Source organism: Durio zibethinus, chromosome 16 (assembly GCF_047325235.1).
Source record: "Durio zibethinus cultivar Kanyao isolate XHJ-2024 chromosome 16, ASM4732523v1, whole genome shotgun sequence".
In the NCBI taxonomy this organism is placed as follows: Eukaryota; Viridiplantae; Streptophyta; class Magnoliopsida; order Malvales; family Malvaceae; genus Durio; species Durio zibethinus.
The window spans coordinates 20,137,403-20,162,087 of record NC_143177.1 but is presented as its reverse complement, the minus strand read 5'-3'; the positions used below and the strand labels follow the sequence as shown (position 1 = coordinate 20,162,087).

Genomic DNA, 24,685 nt, shown 5'->3' with positions numbered 1-24,685 from the left:
AAATTTAATAAAATACTATATTTTTATATAATTAAGAATAATTTATATTAAAAATAATATTTTATGAATATTATATTAAATTAAAATTATTAAATTAATTTTACATTAAATGCAAGTACATGTACATATCGGGTCAAAGTCAGAGTATCAAAAATAATAACTTGATATCAGGTTGGAGTACTCGAGTAAATTATTTTAAGAGTTGCGTTGGAGTTGAAGTAGACAAAAATTTATCCTTACTTGATTCATTGTCATCTCTAAATGAAGTGTAGTGAAAAAATAAAATATTAAATTAAAATTTATATAAAATAAAAGTTTTAGATTATTTATTAATTAATAAATATCAAACAAATAAATAAAAGTTAAAAAATAGTAGTAATATATAAAGTAATATTTTTAAAAAAATTAATAATAATATTTTCCATAAAATTAAAATTGAATAAAATACTTTTAATTATTTATTATTTTAGTTATTTATATGAATATTTTGTTGTCAAAATAATATTTATTTATCTCATCTATTATAATTTATTTAATTATAGAATGCATCATTTATCTATGTATTTATTTAATTTGTAGTTATTTATTAATTAGTTTATTATATAATTATAAAAAAAATATTTAAATTAAATTAATAAAATTATTTGAAAATTATTAAATAAAAAATCAAAATTTTTAAAAAAGGTTAAGTTCAAGGGACATATTCATCCCTATACAGTAATCTTAAAGGTAAAACAAAAAACAAAAAGCAATTTCATAAAAGGAAAAGGGGTTGCCACGGTAGGGATTAGGGAAATCTCCATGGAGGCCTGCTCCATCCGATTGAAATTTTGGGCTCAGTGAAAACAATCGCACTGATTTTTGGTTATCCAAACGCTTTCTGCTGTGCAAAATAGGACAAAAAGTGATAAACTCGCACCACACTAACGTTAAAAACTGATCCAAACGGGACCTAAGGAAATTAAACAATAAATAATTGCGATTATCTTTAATAATAATAATATTATTATTATTTGATTCTAAAGTATCCACTCAATCAAAAAATATCCTCAACTAATAAATACATTTTTTATATTTTTAAATTAAATTTACAATAATTTATATTAATTACTTCAAAAGAATTTTAAATTTATTTTTATTATATCCTAATATTAATTTATTTAAATAATATTGAAAATAATCCACTCTTGTCCTTTCAATATCATGTCATTTGTAAGTATTTTAATTTTTACAATAAACTTTCACAACAATGTCAAATATTAAAAAATCTTAAATCATAAATTTTTATAATAATTTTTTACCATATTTTTAAACACATTTTTTTAAATCAATTTTTTTTCTAACCATAATAATAATATTAAACTAGCTTATAACGACCTTTAAAAAATAATTACCTTAATAAAACCAATTTCTTAAGTGGACTATAAAACTACTTTAAAAATATAGTATATCTACTAACATGGAAATAAAAGCTAAAGTTGGAAGTTAATTTAGAGTACAACATCATCCCAATTGTATGTGCACAAAATACAAAGTATCAATACAATTTTGTAAAGGTAATCCATTTTGGATTCATGTCAAGTAAAGAGAGTAAGTTTGTGGTCTTAATAGTCAAATCTTATATAATCAACATTTCAAGCAAGCAATCAACATTTTAAACAAGCAATATATTTTATAATAAATAATCAAAAAATTAAGTAATAAATTAAAGATAATATAATAATAAATCATTGATAATTTATATGTAAATTTTTTATAATTTAATAATAAATCACTAATAACTTAATCATAAATTAGTAATAATCAAGTACTAAATTAGCTAATCATTAATTATTTTATAGTAAATCATTAATTATTTTATAGTAAATCATTAATAAATTAACAATAAATTAGTCAATAACTTAATAATAAATCACTCATAAATCAATAGTAATCAATGCTAATTTAGTAGTAAATCGTTTATAATTTAACAGTAGATAATTGATAATTTAATATTAAATCGCTGATAACATAATAGTAAATTAATAATTATTTAATTGTCAATCATTAATAAATTTTTTTATATTTGAAATTATCAAGAATTGAATCTTGGTTACTAATGAAAACGAAACTAGAAATTTCATTTTGAAAGATTAAGATAAACTTATCACGAATCTACTCAATAAAAAATTTAGTGAAAAAATTCTAAATTTGAATGAAACAATAATGTTATTATATATATAAAAAAATTATCTTATATTAGAATTAAGCATATACTTTCTTACGAGAATCTATTGTTAAATATATAATGGCACAAATTTAATAACATTTACAAAAAGAATATCATAAGTTACCAGAAGGTTAATTACTAAAATTATATCAAAAGCTTACCAAAATTTTATCAATGGTTACCAAAATTATATTATAAGTTATCAAACTAATTTTGAAGGTTACCAAAACTGTATTGAATGTTATTGATACTTTATCAAAAGTATAAAAATCAAATTTATATAAAAAATTATTAAATTTTACTTACATTATGCCCAAATCGAAATTAAATTAGTATTTATCATTATTATTATAATTATAATATAAGAAATTTATTTATTAAAATAAATTTTTATAAATATTAATTACATATGCATCATGCACGTCTCAAAATTTAATTAGTAAAATCTTTTTCTCATAAACTCTTTCTAATATATCATTTAATTGGTATTTAAAATTATATCCTAAGTTACTAAATTAATTTCAAAAATTACCAAAATTATATCGAATGTTACTAATACTTTATCAAAAGTATAAAAATCAGATTCATATAAACAGTTTTAAATTTTGTTTATATTTACCAAAATCAAAATTGAATTAGTATATATTTATTTATTATTATTATTATTATATAAAATTTATTTATTAAAATAAATTTTTATAAATATTAATTACACATGCATCACACATGTACCAAAAACTGGTCTACTAACATGGAAATCAAGCTAAAGTTGGAAATTAGTTTAGAGCACACCAACATACCTAATTTTATGTGCAGAGAAAGGCAAAGTATCTGAACAATTTTAGAAAGGTAAAATCCATTTTGGATCCATGTCAAGTAGAAAGAGTAAATTTTATCCTAAGCTACTAAATTAATTTCAAAAATTACCAAAATTATATCGAATGTTACTAATACTTTATCGAAAGTATAAAAATCAAATTTATATAAACAGTTATTAAATTTTGTTTATATTTACCAAAATCAAAATTAAATTAGTATTTATTTATTTATTTATTTATTTATTATTATTATTATATAAAATTTATTTATTAAAATAAATTTTTATAAATATTAATTACACATGCATCACACATGTACCAAAAACTGGTCTACTAACATGGAAATCAAGCTAAAGTTGGAGATTAGTTTAGAGCACACCAACATACCTAATTTTATGTGCAGAAAAAGGCAAAGTATCTGAACAATTTTAGAAAGGTAAAATCCATTTTGGATCCATGTCAAGTAGAGAGAGTAAATTTGTGGCCTTAACAGTCAAATATGATATAATCAACATTTCAAACAAGCAATATATTTTTCAAAACATGAAATGATAATTTAATTCAATTAATTTATGTAATCGAAATAACATAAAAAAAAATTTTTAAATTCCAATTTCAGTACTTATAATTTATATATGATTTTTTTATAAAAAAATATTTTTTTCCAAATATGAAAAAAAGAGAGAACTAAATCTTTTTCTCATAAACTCTTGCTAATATATCACTTAATGAGCATTTAAATCTATTATTTTTATTTGCTACAAAAATAGCGTGGATTATGAAAGCTAATTGGTCAATTTAAATCTCCTGTGCCTTATTTCTTGATTTCTTGTCATATATAGTTGTCTACCAACTTTCTGCTTATAAATACTACCAGCTAGTGGTGGTAGTAGTAGCAGTAGTAGAGCTTAATTCAGATTAAATTAAACTACAATGGCAGCCATTCTGAACTTGATATTTGCAGTTCTTTTCCTCTCTCTCATTGGCCAAGGTAAAGCTATATACATATATATACATATATATATATATATATTATGTATATGGATGTCAAATTACATGCGACACTGATCAACGCCAATGGCAAATATATTTGTTTTTGTATCTTATTGCTCTCTTAATTTTGCATGTGATTGTTTTACCAGGACATTGCCAATGCTCTCTGGACAATATTAAGATCAGCCATTCTCAAACAGGAAAAACTGTGGAAAACAAGCCTGAATGGAAGGTGACAATCTCTAATCGTTGCTCATGCTCCCAGTCTGAACTGAAATTGAGCTGCAATGGATTTCAGACGGTGGAAACCATAGATCCTTCAGTTTTGGCTAAATCAGGAGGGGAATGCCTCGTTAACAATGGGCAGCCTGTGCCTCCGTTCGGTGATTTCAATTTCAACTATGCTTGGGATACTTCGTTTCCCTTCAGCCCCCTTTCCTCCCATATCAACTGTTCTTAACAAAAAAAAATGAAAAACTAATAAAGTTGGGTTCCAAATTTCGATGTTGCTTTCTTACTTCAAATAATATAAAAATGGCTACTTATAGAAAATATAGTCTTTTTTTTTTTAATGTGTCCTTCTATTTCTCAAATGATAAAAAAATTAAACTTAAAAAAAATTATAATTTGATTTTTGTTGATAATTTTCTTGCTAATTGATATTGCCTGATAACAAATTCAGATAATTGAAACAAAAAACCGAACACTTTATTAATAAATCACAGAATTATTGACATAAACAATTTTCAAATAGACATAAAAATCTCTTTATTGTTCTTGTTTGGAATTATATTGACTCGTTAATCAGATAAAATGATTTGATCATAGAAAAAATATCGTTTACACCAGACCAAAAATACTCATATGAAAATATTTTGCCTTTCACCTTAAAAAAAAAATGTTATTTTAAAATCTCCATTTAAGGAGGGATATCTTTTCCAGATTTAAATTCAATAGTGAAGTTATGGTTTCAATCAGTGTTAAGTTTTTCTCAATATACATATATGTATATATATATATATATATATATAAACTCTACCTAGGCTCCCAACCAAGGACTTCTGCCATTCCTACAAATGACAAAAGACATGAAGTTCCAACCTTTGATGCCTGAATTGCAAGGTCTCGATGACCAATGTGAAGAGCGTCAAACTTCCCCAATGCAGCTATCCGTCCTGGTGAAATGATGCCAACAAATAACATAAAAACTCTAACAAAAAACAAAATTATGGTAAAATAGAAGCAAAAGAGAAGAATAAGAAAGGGAAACCTGCCACTGAGGACAATGTTTCAGAAGGGTGGTCATGTTCGTCTTCACGTTGGCTTTGCACAAAAGAAAATTCAAATGCTTAAAAAAACCTAATATACTAGAATTATAATTAATACAAAGAGAGAGCCCTAGATCAACTTAAAACACCAATTAATTAAATTTGATTGAAAGTTAAAAAGTTCAAGCAACAGCTAAAATTGATAACTTTACAGAACCTGAAAACTATAACAAATTACAACTGAAAAAATTTTGGGGAAAAGATAAGAAACTGAAAGAATTGGGAAGAATAGGAATGTCGCCGGAGTGTTTGGTGGACTGAAGACTAGAAGAAGAAATAAACCGTAGTTAGAATCGATGGTTATAATTATTGTCGACATTTCTCTTTTTTTTTTTTTTTCCTTATTGGATAATTTTACACGTTAATAAAAAGGTTCACCTGAATTCGCCTCTGAATTACACAATTTTTTACAATATGATACTTATAAAAAAAAATTAACATCTAAATTTTAATTTTGTCAAAAAAATTTTTTACACGCTAAATTTATTAATTGTAAGTTGATGTTGGAAAAAATCAATAGTATAATGAAGCATGACATTTTTATTATTTAATATAGTAATTAATGATACGAAATATTTCCCATTATCTAAATATAGTTTATTTTATAAATATCAAATAATTTTTTTCTTACCAAAAAAAAAAGTTAAAAGTAATATAATTTAATACTGAAATGACATACCCCTTCATAAATATGGTTTGACCACCGCCTCTTGTTTTATCTGAGCTCGGCAGAGAACCATTGGGCCAATGGCCCAAATATGTGCAACCAAAGGCCTGTGAGCTTTTCACGCATTTTACAGGCGTTATACGTTTTTATTTTATTGGGTAAGAGAGACTAGGGATTTTATGCATTTCCATACTTCTGATTCAATATTAGAACTGTAACTTGCTATCTGATAACTTATGGCGTTTAAGGAAGCATTCACAAGTTAGCAATTGAAGGAGATTCAAAACAGGCTGGTGCATATGTAAGGCGCAGTTTAGATGGACTGAGAGAGAGATTTCTGTAGTATTAAACTTTATTGTTTTGTCTAACTTCTAATATAAATTATTAAATAGTAACAAAATTTATATTTGATATATTATTAATACATAAATTTTATACAATATCAAATTAAATAATATTATTTTATTAATAAATAAATATCAATTATTAAAATAAAATTTTAAAAAAATTTTAAAATTTACTCATCGATAAAATAATATAATTTTTTTTACTTCATTAATGATATATTATTTTATTAATAAAATAATATCATCCGATAATATATAAAATTTATACACTAACAACACATTAAATATAAACCCATAAACTCATATTAACAGTAAACCTCAAGCCATATGTGAATGCAAAGAAATTAAACTGAGATTATCATAATACAAGCTTTCAGCATTTCAGCGACATACAAAGCTCATGTGGACATAAGGTTGGCTTTTTCTTTAAAAAATAATAATAATAATAATATAATATTAAAAAAAAGTAAAAGAAACCAAAAAGGGAAATGAAAAAAAAGAAGCAGAAGCCGACATGTGGCCACAGTGTAATCCTCGTACATACGCAGCTTTTATACTCTAAATGCATATTTAAATTTTGGGTATGCACTTGAATTACTGGCCCCTTCAGTAACCAAATCGCTTGAAACACCAAAACTGTCACAATTTCTCTATGAAACGATCCCTGGTTACGAATAGAATATGCAGCTAACAGCGACACCGCAACTTATAATAAACCAACTAGAAAGAAAGATAATCTAGTTCTTAGTTATACCTTGTGCTGTTCCTCCTGCCCCACCACTTCTTTTTCACCCTGTCAACTGCACCTTCTTCATTTCCAAGTTTGTTCAAGACCACTTTTGTTTCTCGTAATCTTGCTGCATAATCCTTCTTCCAAGTTTCAAACATCTGCTTCAAACTTTTAAGCTCGTGATCTGGGTTCAGGCTTGCTTCGACCTGACATGATTTTACTTCCACCGAGAACTTGGCATCATCACCAAAAACTTGACTCCTTTGCTCAAATTCCTCCGCCAACCGACTTATAACACTCAAACCTGCACTCATTGGTCTCAATCCATTGCTCTCGGGGCCCTTGTGATCACTTCCTGTGTCCCAACTGTACTCTCTATCATCACTTGCATTAACTGATGCATCTGAATTTCGCTCTGACTCATCAACTGCTAGGCTCTTCTTTGCAATGGATAGACTGGATTGTAGTGACCTCATTTGTTTTTGCCACACTTCCTCCATGGACTTCATTTTTAGCTCATATTCAGACCAACGGCTTTCATATTGTTGGAGCCGTTGGTGGAGAATATCATTTTCCTCTTCTTTCTCCCTCAGAGCAGCCTCTGCTTTTAGAACTCGGCGCTGTAGTTCAGCCAGAAATGATGACTTGACCAGCACCTCATCTGATTCATTCACCTATATCAGAATTTATAATCCTTTAGTGTCTCATATAAATGCAAGTAATATAACATGGATGAATGCAAATATCTTCTCAAAAAAAAAAAAAAAGGTTGGAACCGATTAAAAGAAATCAATCACAACTTATAGAGACTGAATTAGAATAACAATCAAATGAATACTGACAATTTTGTCTGCATAACAGTTAAAATAAAGATTGAAAAACAAAAATAGGCATCAAGGACTAACTGTGATTGATCTGCAAACTGTTTGGACGAACATTTTTATCATATTTGTTTGCAGGCTTGGACCTATTTTTTCCAAGCAGTGTAACTGATTACTGAGTCTATAATGAACTAAAAAACAAGTTTAGGAAAATGGAGGGGCTGTGAGATTCAAAGACAAATTTTGAAAGTGTATGGTATTTAATATCCCTAGACATCAATAATAAGCTACTTTGTACCGATCGAAGATGCATTATTACAAAAAAAAAAAGTAAATTTAACATCATCACCCAAATAAAATAATAAGGGAATGCTATTTGGTAAATACTAACAAAGAATTACATGAAAGATTGACCGTAAGTAAAATTTGTAAGAGTTAAACATAATAAGACGGTCATTGTACCTTAGAGCCCCCAGATTTGAGTAATCCTATATCTCCAGAGCATCTTCTGACCAACCAACCACGAATAACTACACCATAGAGCACACATAATTGTGAAATTATACATAAAATTTCTAGGGACATGATTTTCAATCCTTGTGACTTTACAGAAACCTGCTTTGTCGTAAATCTTCCTAATTCTGGTAGCCACGACCAAATTTATCAAATTCACTCATGGAGGGCATTCACTTTCATACATGGTTAAATGTTTTCCCGACCACCCTTTTTTTTTATTTCTCAGGAGTTATGTTAGAAATGCACTTTGATGTATTTGAATATCTTTATAATAAACAAACCGGTACTTGAAATACAGAAACATCTCTATCCTCAAATTGACCTAACCATGGCAGCCAGAGCCCAAGCCATTTTCAGTTCTTCTGAACTCAAGTTTCAAGCAAATACAAAGAGCCGTTATATTGCTTTGCATGTTTATAGTTTATACTTAAAACTCAAGAAGGAAAATAAAAACTAAAAACTTACCTGATTGTATCACAATTGATGCATCACTAATGTTCTTGAATGTTTTCCTAGCATTCCTGCCTTTAATCTGCTTTTGTATAATAACAGCAGCTCTATGTCTCTGCAGTAAGAAAGCATATTCTTTCCTGGTTTTCTCTCCTCTGACAACTATTGTAAGATATATACAAAAATCAGGTCTTGAAAGTTTCTTATTTTGCATAAATATAATTCCAAAGCAATAAAAAATAGAAAATGGGAATACATGACTGAAGGGCAGCAATTCCTCTTTGAAGCTCCTTAAAATAGCAGCGAGCTAGGTGCCCTCTGAAGCAGCTTTGAACACGTAAAATCCCATGAAGAGTATGATTTCTTGTATCCTCAAGAACCCCAATCTGCATTGATTATTAATCTTATATCAATTCACCAAGATCAAGAAAAGATACATGTTGCAGGGTATTTTCAATTTGTTATTATCGAGAGATGCCATAACTAGTATTATACAGTTCATAAAATCTCCTCAAGAACCCCAATCTGCACAGAATGTTCTTATTATATCAATTTAAGTCAAGGTTACGAAGTAGATATATGTTCTTAAGCATTTCCACTTTCAATTACTAGTATTGATAGCAATGTTTTCAATATTGACCTGGCTTTCAAATCACTGAGGCAAAGAGTTACAAGCACAAGAGGTTGGGATTGGGTTTGACTCGAGATTCAAACTGCAATATCAGCATAATGAAATGAATGTATTTATATCTATTAAGAGAATACCTATTATTCTGGTGTGTATTATACACCCACATACATACGTGTATATATATATATATATATATATATATACACACATATATTACGATAATGACAATGCCCAAAAAAATGTATGCTTACTATAATCTTCTTTTACATGAAAAAATTTCAACTAAGAACTCATGTTCATAGGGTAACATAAATTATTCTAGTCCATTATTGATTCTAATCTTCACATCTGATTTTAGTTAAATGAAAAATGAAAACTACAACATTCCAAATGGTTCCTAAAAATTATCAGGTCATGGGGGAAAGTGGGTGTGGACTTTCAAGGATTTTAAGCAAACATAAGTGTTGTCAAAGGCACAAGGCTCTAGGACCATTTACACCGTATGCATTCTATTTAATTGGCTCATCATCATTCAGCAGCCAAGGGAGTCAAACATCTTCAAACTTCCAGACCATGTCCAACCAAATCCACTCCCCCCCCCCCCCCCCTCTCCTCTTTTCCTAAAAAAGAACCCTGCAAAAGAGGAGGGTGGGGATATAGGGTACAAAAAAATAAAGAGGGTAAATTACACTAGATGAACCAATCATAATTCTGTAATTGTACCTGCCCAGTACGGAAAAACAATTTTGTGTAGCCAACTTGATACATCTCAGGTAAAATGTTGAATTGATGAAGAATTGCAACTGAAACACTAAGCGGATCTTGCAAGGCAACATTTTCCGGTAGAAGAAAACCATACCTGAGGAAAGGTACGAAACAAACCAACATCACCAACCAAAAACACCCAAAACACAAAAGAACAAATGGAAAAAGAATCAGATGCTTTAACAATTATGTACAAACTCTCAAAACTGTGTAAAAAGGGGAAAAGAAAAGGAAAATGGTTCTCCCCTTGACCAAGAGAAAACTATTTCCTCTTCTTTACCTTCTTGAAAACTTCTGGTGAGACATTCTGGTGGGAAAGCCAGACCGTGATATACGAACAACCTCTAGGACTCCACAGCATCTCAGTTGCTGCAAAACGAGTGCTTGCTCATATGCTCCTGGAGACTTAAAGTTGTTGGGCTTTATACAACGTATGAAATGTGGAGTTGTGCTCTCTAGACGTTGCATTAGTTGGAAGAGCTGACCCTATGTTGTAGAAAGTAACAAAAAGGAATAGACGATAAATGAGCTATAATCTTCAAAAAAGGGTTCTATTAAAAAAGCAATAGACTTCAAAAACTATACACATTATGACTTCTATTCTAAGGACAGATATCTAATTTCTTTCATACTCGTCCAACCATTTCCAGCATTCACAGAGGTTGAATTACTTTTATATGCCAAACATGTAAAAGATTTGAATTAATGTTTCATCTGAGACTACAGTAAGTTCACTGAAACTAATATCAAAGGAACAATGCAAAAGAAACAGTAATCTAATCCATATGTAGTATGGTAACCTCCACAGTTATTAGTCTTAAATACCTCATTAATAACTGGGATTGCTATGGATCCTCTCCATGGATGCAAGATGATTTAATCTCTTAAGTTAAGGAACATGAAGGGGCAAAAAAATCAAATCAAACTACTAGTGTCATAAGACTCACAACTTTTAAAACCATGCATGACTTACCTCCATTGAACACAATTGGACCTCATACTAATAATAAACAATCACCATTGGCAAAAGAAAAAGATCATAAGCAAATAAGCAAGGAAACTAATTTTTCCATGACTGAGAAAAATCAGAATCAAGAGATTCATGTCTTAGTTGGAAAGGTTGTAAATGCGGTAAAAGGCATGTCAAGAGATTTAGATCTAGACCAGATCAACCAGATGCAAGAAGCACATTGGAGAAGATGGACCACCCAATCTGAATTGATCAGGATTTCCTTTCATGCAGCCTAAAAAATTAACACGATAACTAAAATAGGATAAAAGAAGCATCAAGTATGAGATAAACAATGGCCAAGTTTAGCTTAAAACGTGATTGAACCTCATATCCTTGAGCAAGAAGCAACAACTTTTGCAAAAGCATTGAAAATTCATAAAATGTCAAGTAATGGATCGATATACACAGAAATAAGATATTCAAAACTATCTGGTGCCCTCTATGAAATAGAAAGAAGGAGCAAATACAAATTATTAGAATGTACATACTTGCGCATGTAATTCCATAGAAGCTTCTTTCACATAATACTCATACTGAAGCTAGGGAACACTTGAAATTTGCGAAGGACTTCACCTTAAATTTTGTTGCAACACTTAGCTTTTGAGAATCTGCACCACCAGCTTTATGTAAAGGACCAACCACAGGCTTTTCAGATAGGTTAAGCATATTTGATGCAAATGTCTGAGGAAGGTGGCATGAGCACGAGGACAGAAGTTGAATTGAATCCAGGTGCAGTAAGTCTCTGTTCTTCTCTAGAAATCCAGTTGTGTCATATGTAACCTGAGTTGGAGACCAAGAAGAACTGTCAAATGGTCAGGTAGCAAGAAAAAATAAAGACTGAAAGTGACACATCTTTCTTCCACTGTCAATACTTTGAACAATGAAAAAATAGGAGGTGAAAGCAAGCACCTTTGAAACACAAGAAAGGAATGCTGCAATTTACAGCCAATGAATTAGAAAGGTACATACCTCTCCTGCAAAATGAGAAACAGTGAAAGCTTTTTCTCGCTTTCCCCTAAAACAAGGATTAGACTTCAGATGCTGCTTGAGCTTGTTGGCAAAAGTGAAGTCAGTGCCATTTGGAAAAGTGGACTCCTCATTTAACAGAGACAATAATCCCAAAGGTTTCTGCATAAAACTTAAAAAATAAGATTCAAAGAAGCACATTTTATACATTGATGCTGCAAAGAATAAAAGATATCAGTGTAGAAGCAAGTATCAAATTTTCAGTTAAATTGTTGTCATTCTAGCAATTTCTACCTTCAACTCCATCAAAAAGAAGGGAAAATAAATGAAAAAAAAAAAAAAAAAGGAATTCAATATACATGCTTAGCATAGCAGCAACGTAACATATACAAGATAAGCATGTACATTCTTTGATTTAATGCTATGTAAAACCTAAACGAGAATTGTTAATTCAGTAAGGAAAAAGTGGATAGAAGCTTCTAAACCCAATAAAATATGAATAATTTGAGATGCTATCAGAGAAAAGGAATGTCTTAGTATATCATGCACACAAAAGCAATTTTTGTTGAACCAAATGAAACAACTGCTGGAAACTCACCATGAAAGCTACTTTCTTATTTCAAAATTCTAAGAAAACTTTTTCTTTTTTTACTAAATTAAACTCAATATGTTATGAGACATTTGCATAGCAAGATCAAACTAACATCAAAGCAGGACAACCTCTACAGGGCCTTCCAGTAATGATAATTGTACAAAGTACTTCATTATTTCCTACACCAATCACATATGAGGAAAACATACTGTGAAGCTGAAGCATTAAAAATGAACTCCTTACCTTTTCAAAAAGATTAAGACAATCTTGGTTGTCATCAAAATCAACTTTTGTCCAATCAATGCCATCTTGGATATATTCCTAGAAGGAAAGAAAAAAGGATCAAGAATCATTGTAAAATTACAGGTCTTGAAATCACATTAATTCTCAAACAACACTAACTGACCAGAGCAAAAGCAAAGCAATATGTTGTTATCTTTTATAAAATGATTAACTCAATGGTTAAAACTCTTCTTGAACAATGTGATCTTTCAGCATTCTTCATTAGTTCATGATGGAGAAAGATTATGCATCCCCCCACTTTGACTGCATAATATCAATCATCATTAATATCTAGAAAGTTATTTTCAATCATCATCACTGAAGATTCAATGATTCATTGCTACAACAACTCTTCCCTGCTGAAGAATGCAAAGTTTATGGTATTAAAGAGTTTCTTTACAAGGAAAACTTAAAATGTAACAATAGATTGTCAATAGCAGAGTTTTGAGCTTTTTTTTGTTTCCAAAAGCAGGAAAAACTGTAATGTTTGGCATCACTTCATAGTAATTCGTAGTACTTTGAAGCTGCTATTGCACATTATTTGCAAATGCAAAACATACCGACTCCAAAAGGTTGCAGAAATCTATTAAGTTTCAGTCAGGTTCTATAAATGCCATAACAATTCAGATCAATACATTTAAACTCTTAATCCAATCATATGATACAGAACATATAAGGTACCTCCTGCTCCAACTTGAATAAATGACGATTAAAATGCTGCTGCAATCTCTCATTTGCATAATTAATGCAGAACTGCTCAAAACTATTCCTCTGCAGAAACAAATCATAATAAATGAATACATAACAAAAGAAAATGTCAATTTTGACATACAGAGAACCACAGTGAGATAGAGAGAGAAACAAAGCATTATTGAGATATACATCAAATGATTCAAACCCATAAATATCAAGAATGCTGATAGATCTGCCAGTTCGTCTCTTGCCAACAGCAAGTGATTTGTTGATTTGTTCTACCAGCCACTCAAACAAACAAGCATAAATTGATTTCGCCAAGGCATCTCTTGTGTCAATTGCCTGAAAAATGAAAGAATGCGTTGATTATGAAAGTCGGCAAGTCTTAAAATGAGAATATCAATAAAGTTGCTTTGCACTGTGACAGGTTAGACTCTAGGACAATCATCAGTCAGACAGAGGTCCTTAAACCAATCATGGAGGTCAGAATCCCAAACAGTTTTTAACTTTTGACCCCAAATTAAGACATAGAAGCAAGCAGTTTAGAAATTTTGTGAAGCTGAAGTGTCATGTATGAAACACACAGCTAAACAAAACAATAAGATAATTTAACTCATCCTTTAGAAATGAAAGAAAGTGAGTATATTGCAATTATAAATTTCATGCTCATTTAGATATGCATAGACAGCAATATTGCAAATCCAAAGATGTTATATCATCAAATTCAGACATATTTGGTTCTCTAATTTGATTCTTCAAAACAAAGTGGAGCAGTCAAATTCATATTAGTTTCCATAATTATGGCATCAATACAGAGATTTCCCTCAGATGAAGAGGATAGATATGGACATAAGGTGGCATAAAATGAGAACAATATTAGGGATCAAAGCAACTTAAGCCTTCTTCGAGCCAGCTTCAATAAACAGGCAAGTCTTCAAATGCAACACAGGAAAGACATGAGGCAAAAAAAAAAGACGTTACGGAAATGCTATTGAAACAATAAGCATGCAGAAATTCTTGATCCGAAGAAACCATCTTTTACATAATCTAGCTTAAGCTGAGACAGAATGTTTTAAACTTTTTATAACCTACTAGACAAGTATTTCTACAGTGAAGTATCCTTACCTGTGATAGTGTGAGTTTTTGGACAATATTGTCATTACCAACTCTCATTTTCCGTGTTGATAAAGCCAGATTTAGGCCCGCAGTGTCACATCCAATCAACTTAGCAACATTGATTAGACCTGAAAAGTAATATTAAAGTCTTCAGAGAGATCAGGTGAAGCCCAAGCAAAAGCAACGTGAATAACAAAATGAAGAAGACCATTTTCGTAGCAAAACCACTAACATATCACTCGAATGAACAAAAGCAAGATGGCATATCAGCAGCACTAAAAAGGATGAAGAGACAGGAGGTCAACACAATTGCCTAATACAATGGGAAAAAAACAAAAACTAAAAAAGAGAATCTAGTATACAGGACATCATATCTTGACCCTGGTACAAAGGACTGCCACCAAAACAACAAACAGGTGCAACAAACAAATTGGAATCTAATACCATTTGCTAAGCATCCAACCTAAAATTAATGGCAATAGGTAAAGATACATTACTTAAATACAAAGCAACAGCAAACTCTAAACTTAACCAATGGGGGATTAACACCACTTAATAGTCTTTAGTTTGGATTCCTACTGTGTCTTTATTTCAACTTTTTCCCTATCCTAGGAAGAAGAGGAGTTTGAGGGAAAGGGTAGGGGAAAGGCTATATGGATGACTTTTCTAACATCTATGAAGGGTGACAAGGTAATAATAACAATAATAATAGAACTTTAAAACATGAGCATAATCCAGGTAGTAAGAGTCTTTTCACAGCTGTTTTTGGATATTTCTTACTTTCATCTGCCACAGCTTCAACATGATTTTCATTATCAATCATGGTGAATGAGACATTTCCCAGCCATAGTACTGCTGCAAGCATTGCGAACACACTCTCTTGGTCTTCTTTGCTAACATGAACAACATCCAAAGCTTCCTGAAATTAAACACATAAACAGTATATGCCAATCACTTTCTCAGTTTTAAAGAATGAAACGTGATAAATAACTAAATGGATCGAAGAGATAAGCAAGTACCTTAACAATGCGAAATTGTTCGGCATCATCAACCCCAGTAATAGAATAGCAATTACTCTGCTTCAAATATTTATAATCATCCATGTCCTTCAAATTTAGCTTCTCTGCATGCCAAAATTGAATGAAAAAAGGCAAAGAACATAATTTAATATGGCAAAAGATTGAACATGATTCTTCAAAACAATATAATTATAGATTATTCCAGAAAACTAACAGCATAAAAGGGAACACAACACTAAGCTAGTAATCTCATGGATATACTTTTCTACTACCACATTTAGGAGGGTCAAACCATAACATACACATTTTCAGGTCTTCATAGAGGAAAACACTAGTTCGCTACTGAAGATCAAAAAGCATACTCTAAGAGAAGCTCAAAGATGAATAAACCATAAGCAATCAAGCAAAAAAGAAAAAACCTGTATCCCTAGTTGTTCCCAACAGGAAGTATTTTAGACCAAAGAAAAATAAAGATAGAAAGCAATTGTTACCTCTAAGAGCACGAGGAGCACCAGCACAAAGCTGATAAAATATATGGTAAGATCTTTCTCCATTTGCACATTGGACCACTCTTGACTGTTCATATAATAGATTAAATTAGCAACTTATATCTAGAAAAATACAAGATCAAATGGCACATAAGAACAAGGTGGTTTGATAAAAATTACCTTCTCTAGTAAAACTGCTCATTGGGAGGAGAAAACAAATTCAAACTTGATGTTAGTTACGGATTTCAGGAAGGAAAAATAAATATGCTCAAATAAATGAATTTCATCTTAGGAACTCTGTAGTAAAAATGAGCTTACAAGTTTGAATCTTGGCCCCAGATATTTTTCCAGTTTCAGTAAAGTGGATTTCGATCAACTTTCCCTAAGAAATATTCACCCAAATTATTAGTACTTGAAGGCCATCTCATCAAATTTCACTAAGAGCAAACACTCTACTCCAATTGATAAAATCAAAGAAAAATTTTGAGAGCCATGAAAGAACAGGGAACTTACAAAGCGGCTTGAATTGTCATTTCTTAGCGTTTTTGCATTACCAAATGCTTCTAAGATAGGATTGGTCTTCAATATTTCATACTCTATTCCACTCCCACCACCAAGAGCTGCCAAATATTGCATCGCTATCTTTGCTGTCTCAGTTTTTCCTGCTCCACTCTCACCACTAGACAAGCAAATAGCAACACAACCATTATATGCATAGACACATGCGATAAAAAGAAACAAAACCAGCTGTAATAAATCACTGAGATGTGCTCCATTGATTATGATGAGATATTTTAGAATACAAATTATCAAAAAAGTAATTTACTCTAATGAAATTTAAGACTGCACATTCCCATCACATATTTACCATACTGAATTAAACTAGCACAGCTACCATGAAGCAAACACAGGGATGGAAGTCAGAGAACAAAATATTACACATCCACAGACAAAAAAAATAAAAGAGCCTAAGCAGAGATAAATATGACTAACTGAAAGTAAGAAAAATAAAGAGAATCTCCATGAAAACTTACCAAAGAGTGAGAAAAACTACCCAAAAAAATAATAGCAGAAAAATAAAGAGAATCTCCATGAAAACTTACCAAAGAGTGAGAAAAACCACCCAAAAAAATAATAGCATTGGTTAAAAGCAACTGTAGAAAAGATACTTTACAAATTTAGGCGTAACCTTAGACATCCTAAACATAGAGCGAGTCAAAACTCAGAGCACAGACTTTAATAGGCAGCAAATTTAAGAGGTAATCCTTCAAGAACTCTACTCCCCTTTTACATTTTAATAGTTGCACACCCTAACTCAATAAAAGTACTAATTACAGAAAGAGTTGACAAGCATGTCCCACAGTCCCAGCATCTGACAAGCCATGAACTTTGTAGTATTTGATCATCCTTATCACCACAGAGAGCAGACCTACATGCAAAGCATCTTTATAGCCAAAGGAGAAACTGATTACTTCCGTAAGCCAACTATGATATTTTTATTCAACAATTGCCTACAAATTGTGTTACTAGACTACTGGTTCTCCATTCTCAAAATAACAAATAAGAAGACATCTGTACAATATACAGCTAAAATAGAATCAGTGAAACCCATGTAAAAATATACTCAGAAAAAGAAAAAGAACAGACAAAGAATACCAACCTTATGATGATAGATTGATTTACTTCATCTGAAAAAAAAAAAAAAAAAAGAAGCAAGAACCATATTAAAGCTAAAACTCATTATAATAGCAAAGTTAATATATATATAAAAAAAAAAAAAACAATCTAACAATTTTAAGAAACTAAAAGGACCTCGTGTCATTTCCCGGATGGCTGTGTCTGCAATCGCATAGACATGCGGGCTCTCAATGGATTTATTCTTGTATGCTTCAATGCAATCATTTCCATATAAAGAAACTTCTTTAAAAGGATTGATAGCAACCAAAACCGGCCCTGCTTTTGTCTAAATTGAATATGATTATAACAACCAGCATAAGTAAAAGACTTATCTTCAGATGGAGGTTAAAAATTGACAGAAAATAAGTATGGGCTCTTACATATATCATATCTTGATTGTATCTATATTGGAGATTAAAAATGACTGATGGCTCATTTAAATAACTAAGTTGCATGAGATCATCCACACCATCAAGGATATCAGGATTTGCAGGTATCAAACTATCAGAATTTACCTTTAAAACCTACAATCGGTGTACAAGTATATGAATCAAATATATCCACTTAATTTAAGAACTTATACTTCATGCTTACTTATTATTCACTTACTTTCCCATCAGGAAGTGAAATAACGGACTCAATCCCTGAAGTTGACATTATCCTCCCTTGCTCCCAATTCCCATTTGGAAGTTGAAACCAAGAGTGAACCTTCTGAAAGATAAAGATTAAGTAATTCAGTAGATGGGAAAGAGTTTTACCATAAACATAGCAAAGACTAGATCCTGTCAAAGCCAGAAGAGCTCACCTAATATGAAAGCAAGAGCCAGAAATTACCTTTTTTGTAGCATAGGAAGTTATGTCACTCCACCTGCATTCGATGTTAGATTTAGATACTGAAGGCAATGGTGCTGCTGCAGAGCCCAAGTCCTCATCACCTACCGAAGGCCTGTCCTCAATCAACATAGCATTCCCACTATACGGTGATTCCTCATTCACCTGATCAGTATCAGCAACACCATTTTCAACTCTCTCAACAACCATGCACCCTGTGTCACAATTTTCAGGGGCGCTCAAGCTGGTTACACCACTGTTTCCTAAATTTAGATCCGCATATCCAATAGGATCAGAAGTAGGAGAACCCATGAACCTAAAATCAACAGGCAAAGATTTAGTAAACCGGTGGGAAGGAGGAACCCCAGTTTTCTGAGACATTTTCTCCTAAGTGCTTCACAAACCTGAGGTTTGAGCTTTAAAAGGATGCATAAAAAAAAAAAGTTAAGATTAAAAAAGTAAAATTTTTCAGTTTTCAGCAAAAGTTCTATCGAGCTTTAATATAAGACCCCACTTGAAGACTTATCAAGGCAATGTAAATGGCGGGGACCATTGTTTAAGATACAGACCCTAGTGCTCTTCAATCCTCAGCCACCATTAACAAGCTCAAAACATAAATATGGTTAAAGTTTCAATTATAACAACTAGAATTTACTATACATTATACTGTTGGAAACATTACAACTTCATATAAGCCTTCAGCAAATTTAAATCCTCGATCTAATACTAACTTCCTTCAAATCTTAAACCAAATCTTCAAGCTTCATATAATTTCACTATTCCTTTTCATAAACGGACATTTCCATTTGGCTGCTTAAAAATAGAAGAAATAATGTAAATAATAAAGAAATAAATAATTAAAAAATCAAAGCAGTATCAAAGAATTGTAAGAATTAGAAACTTTTCTTTCATCTTTCTTATTTCTCAGCAAACAAACAAGTGCTAAGCCTAAAAAAACACAAAATCTGCCAAATCCAAACCGATCCAAGCAAGCAAGAAAATAGCAAATAAAAAAGAGAAATAAAAAAGAAGCAGAAATATCAAAATTTTATTCACTTACCTCAAGAAAATTAAAAATAAAAAATAACTACTTCAAATTCAAGTAAGTACTTAAAAACTTCGATCGATCTCAAAACCCTAGCAAACGTTAGAGATTCCAAATAATTAAGAATACTAAAGAAGAAGCAGATGAAAATGACAGCAAAAGCCAAGTTCTCTTTTTAAGTTAAAGCCTTCAAAAAAGAAGCTCAGCGTATATACTCTTTCAAAAGAGTAGAATGACGGTGTAAGGGGATGTTTGGTTTCTGAGAAAGAGCGGAGAAAAAAAAATTTTCAATGGCGAGAGGAGAGGCATGCAGCTTTTTTGCTCGTCTCTATTTTTTTTCTCTGCTAGACATTAAAAAATTTTCTTTTTTTAAAAAATTATGGAATTTTCTTTATTTTCTTTTTTCATTTACTTTTCCCTCAAAATTTTGAATTTTTTAGGTTTTTTATTTCCGGATACCGTCATGCCGACCGTATTTAAACGAAGATTTTTAACGTTTTTACGAATTTCAGGTGGAAAGACGATTTTGCCAGTTTTATTTTCGAAATATTGGCGGGGGGTTGTTTCGAAATGTTTTTGACTAATTCTTTGGAGCAATCTTCTTCTCCCAAAAAAAAAAAAAATCTTTCAATCTTGATCGTGAAGATGAAGTTAAAATCTTTATGTTGAAAATTTAAAAGAAAAAAAAAGCATGCCCCAAGCTTTTGGGAAATACTACATTTATTCCTCTTTCTTAATTTAACCTTTACCTCATCATATTTTTATTATTTATTAAATTAAATCTCCATCAATTTATTATAGATAAAAAAATTATCAATTATTCAAAAGAAACTAGCTTACCTGGTAAAAGGAATATCTCATTTTTTTTGTTCAATTTTGTAAGAGCATTTTAAAAATCCAATTTTAAATATATCATATTAATATAAAAGAATTTACTCTTTAAATTTTTCACAAAAATAGATTCAAATAAAACTTGAGATAATTTTGACTGTATTTCCAAAAAAAAAAATTATCAATTTTACATATATGTTGATAAAAAATATATTATTATATGCTATGTATATTTTATTTGTTAAATTTTGTTACCATCAACCTCACAACAATATTATTTTTAATAAATCTTAGCATGATAGTTTTTTTAATTTTACATGTATTTGTGAAATTTTTATGTTTTTGAAGAAAATCAGTTTAAACTATATATCATATATTGTGAGTTAAATTTTTAAATTTTAGTCATGAAATTAAAGAGTTGTCACGTAATTTCTTATAATATATTTAAAATATTTAATAAATTAATATGATAAATAAAAAATTAATAATATTCTAATTTTGTTTATAAAATTTCAACAATTAATATATAAAACAATAATCCATACACTTATGCTATAAATTTTATTGAGTTTTAAAAATTAGCATATAAATCACAACATGTGAAGTGCAGTACCATTAGTAGCAAACATCATGATTTTCAATTTCATCATGTATGTTATGCATGGCAGTGGTAGCCATTTATTATAAATATAAAATTATCTGCATATACACATAGTTTTATGAAAAAATCAAAATTAGTTTGGAAGTGAAATAAAAAGAAAGAAAAAAATCAATAAGTTGCCGATTAAATTGGAGATGCATCTTTATTTCTGTTGGTTGCATTGTAAATTCATTATGATTTATTACTGTCTTCATAAAACTCCATAAATGGCGACATTCTCTTTTGTACAAACTTTTTTTTTGAAATATTTAAATTTTAAATAAGAAAAAAATTAGGAATTAAATGTGAGGGCAATTTAGTCAATATCGATGCTTGTGAATTGGTTGGAACTGAGAAATCCGCACAGAAACCGTGGAGGGAGTCAAAGGATTTTGCGGCATTTCAAATGAAACCGTTGGATTAAAAATAAACGGTCACAGATGGTGCGAACCGAAAATCGGCGAGATTAATTTTTTAAAAAAATTAAAATTTAACTCAAATAATTCGTCTCTTTAAAAAAATTTAATTTTATTAAAGTTAAGATTCAATGCCAACATTTGTTATTCCCCTTCTCTTATCCCCTAAACCATCGGTCTTGCTAGTAAAAAAAAAATCCACCTTTGATTTTTTGTTTTTGTAGTTAATGAGCAACTTAATTTTTTTTTTTCAAGTGTGATCAAGGTCCCTTGTCCAAATAAATAGCCAGTGAAAGTAACATGATTAGCAACAATGTAACAAGAAGTAAAATTTAATTTATAATCATTTTTGGGGACCTAACATAATAAAAACCCTAAATGTTGTATTGTTGCCATGCCATACACTCGATGGGAACCACAAAAGGGTGGGGTTGGAGGATTATGCACACACTATTAATGAATTCACAAGTCATTACATCACGCAAATAGTTGTCGAAATATTACTTAAATTATCTACAAAATAAATATAATTAAAAATAATTATTGGGTTAAGGGCCAAATTTGTTATTATACTGAATAGGATACTTAGAATTTATCACTCTTCTTTTTTTTTTTTTTCAATGTTACCAAATTTCGAACATATAGGTAAAATTACAAATGTGTTTTTGTAATATTATTATCAAACAAAATGGACCCTTCTAAAATAAAAAGAAGGAAATGAAACTAAAATGAAACACACATGGTTTGCTTCCCTGTCTACACGAGCTCATAAAAGTCAATTGTCAAATAACCAAAATTTGATTGCATCAATCATGTGATGCGCTTGAACTGTTGACATTTTTAGACAACTTAAATTACAAAAATTTGTTTGAAACTGAGTTGTCTTAATAAAACAGATCATTTTTTTATCTGTTCATGCCGACTCTTGACCTAAATGATCCTGTAAATTGGTTCATCTGAAAATGCACATGTTCAAACTACAATTTCAAATTTTAATAAGTACATTTCAAAATTTTAGTACTTTTCATTTAAGTTTTAAAAATTTATAAAGAAAGATATATGAGAAATGTAATACCTTAAATCCTTAATGCATGTAGCATTGTCGGTGGTTTTTTTATTAGATAAATTGCATGCATGGAATTTGTGATTCAACTAATGAAAAGTTTATAAATAGGGAGAGGGATTAGTCAAGCATTCTATTAAATTAAGCAATGGCAAGCAATAATTGTCCTCACTTCTATAGTTGTTGAAATTAGTTAGTCGGTGCCATTTTCATTATTTTTTATACTTGGAAGAACTTGTTGACAAATCATGCATGATTAACAATTTTTTCATTTTCTTTTTCTAGAGTTTAAATCCCATATAGGATACGTATTATCTATATACTTGCTAATATTAAAACTCTCGACTGAATTAGTGTCAAATTCAAATGACACTAGTTCATAATAATTTACCAAAAAAACAAGAAAATTATTATAAAAATATAAAATTACATATAAAAGACAAAGACAAAAATTATCTAGCTTCACTCCTAAAAGCATAAATCTTGTTAAATTTTTTAAAAAATAACTATTCACATAAAAAAAATTTTTCATTTTTTTTTATTTTTTAAAACTTTTTTTTTCATGATATAATGAATGTGTCCAGTTCTAGCATCAACGAATGTAATGAGACAAAATCTATCATACCATGGCGGATGAAACAATGGGGCTGCCATTTAACATGCGTGGATTATACCCAATGCTATAATTCTAGTTTTCCCTGTTCCATTCCTAGTTTTGATACCGACACTAACACTATCATTGCTGAAATTCATTCAGTTTCTCAACTCTCTCCTCATCAAAGGTCAAACCAACTGGCATTTGAATTATTCCCATGATATTTCACAATCCAACTTGAAACTTTTTAAGAATTAGATTCAACTACTGATGATTGGATTTGACAATCCAACTTGGTGGAAGTGTGAGGTTTAAGCAGAGTGATTGGATTAAGGCAACAAATTATTGCACTTCAAGCAAGTTGATAGATATTCTTTAGCTTTTAGGACTATGAAAATGTGAGGAAGGATGAAGTGAAAGATCCATCGGCATTGCCCCATGTGTTTGTAGTTTCCATTGCAGAAAAAGTTGAATAATAGAAAAGAAGATAAAGAGAGAGGGTGGTAGACAAACTGCCTTAAAGGGTCTTGAGTAATAAAGCTAAGTGCCCATTTGGTATATTAGAAAGGGACTTGCCAAATTGCCTTCCATTGAAACTTTGAGCAATCTTTATGTTGCTCACTTGGAAGCTTTAATGGATGGCACCTAGAAGAAACCATATGGGATTTGGAGAGATGGGCTATGTATAGCTAATTCATGCATATGGCAGCAAAACGCAAAAGGCAAAAGGTAATTCAGGGGGTCCCCAATGGTTTGTGACCTTAAAAAGTTGGTTTAGATTAAAGGTTTCTGGTAACGGGTCAGACTTAATTGTCTTTGTTATTTAAGGCTTTGAGTAAGGGTTTGATCAAATAGCAAGTATTGAGGCAGCCAAGCCGAGCTCCAATTGATTCAATTTAATGAATAACCTGCAGACAAAAGAGGAAAAGGCACGTCCTGGATTGAAGGGCAGCACTGTGATCTTCTAGAAACAGAATCAGTATGGCTTGATTCACATTCGCCTCGTTGTTTCTTTTGGATAATGTCAAAGCATTTGAGTTTTCATAGACTTTTTTATAGTTTTAATAAATGAATCATCTGTTTCCTGTTGCTATGATGTGGCATACTACTACCAATAAAAGTTGGTGAATGAAAATGTTGGGAA

The 24,685-nt window shown here is 30.4% G+C and overlaps 2 protein-coding genes across 2 annotated transcripts; one reads left to right on the top strand and one right to left on the bottom strand.

Annotated features, from left to right (window-relative positions):
* The first annotated feature begins 3,960 nt into the window (after nucleotides 1-3,960).
* LOC111298334 (TPD1 protein homolog 1-like) lies at nucleotides 3,961-4,482 on the top strand. Its single transcript, XM_022893092.2, has 2 exons — nucleotides 3,961-4,018; nucleotides 4,170-4,482. The coding sequence occupies exons 1-2, from the start codon at nucleotides 3,961-3,963 to the stop codon at nucleotides 4,478-4,480; spliced, it is 369 nt and encodes a 122-aa protein (XP_022748827.1). The 3' UTR covers nucleotides 4,481-4,482.
* Nucleotides 4,483-6,969: 2,487 nt separating this feature from the next.
* Nucleotides 6,970-20,339, bottom strand: LOC111294502 (myosin-1-like). The gene is made up of 23 exons (XM_022887842.2): nucleotides 18,955-20,339; nucleotides 18,730-18,831; nucleotides 18,501-18,644; nucleotides 18,256-18,406; nucleotides 18,104-18,131; nucleotides 16,957-17,122; nucleotides 16,762-16,825; nucleotides 16,624-16,637; nucleotides 16,447-16,531; nucleotides 15,956-16,059; nucleotides 15,717-15,855; nucleotides 14,946-15,064; nucleotides 14,010-14,162; nucleotides 13,809-13,898; nucleotides 13,089-13,166; nucleotides 12,257-12,415; nucleotides 11,861-12,067; nucleotides 10,556-10,761; nucleotides 10,234-10,369; nucleotides 9,136-9,265; nucleotides 8,895-9,041; nucleotides 8,376-8,443; nucleotides 6,970-7,766 (listed from the first exon to the last, which is right to left on the bottom strand). Exons 1-23 carry the CDS (start codon nucleotides 19,330-19,332, stop codon nucleotides 7,107-7,109), a joined length of 3,528 nt encoding a protein of 1,175 aa, XP_022743577.2. The 5' UTR covers nucleotides 19,333-20,339; the 3' UTR covers nucleotides 6,970-7,106.
* Nucleotides 20,340-24,685: the final 4,346 nt, after the last annotated feature.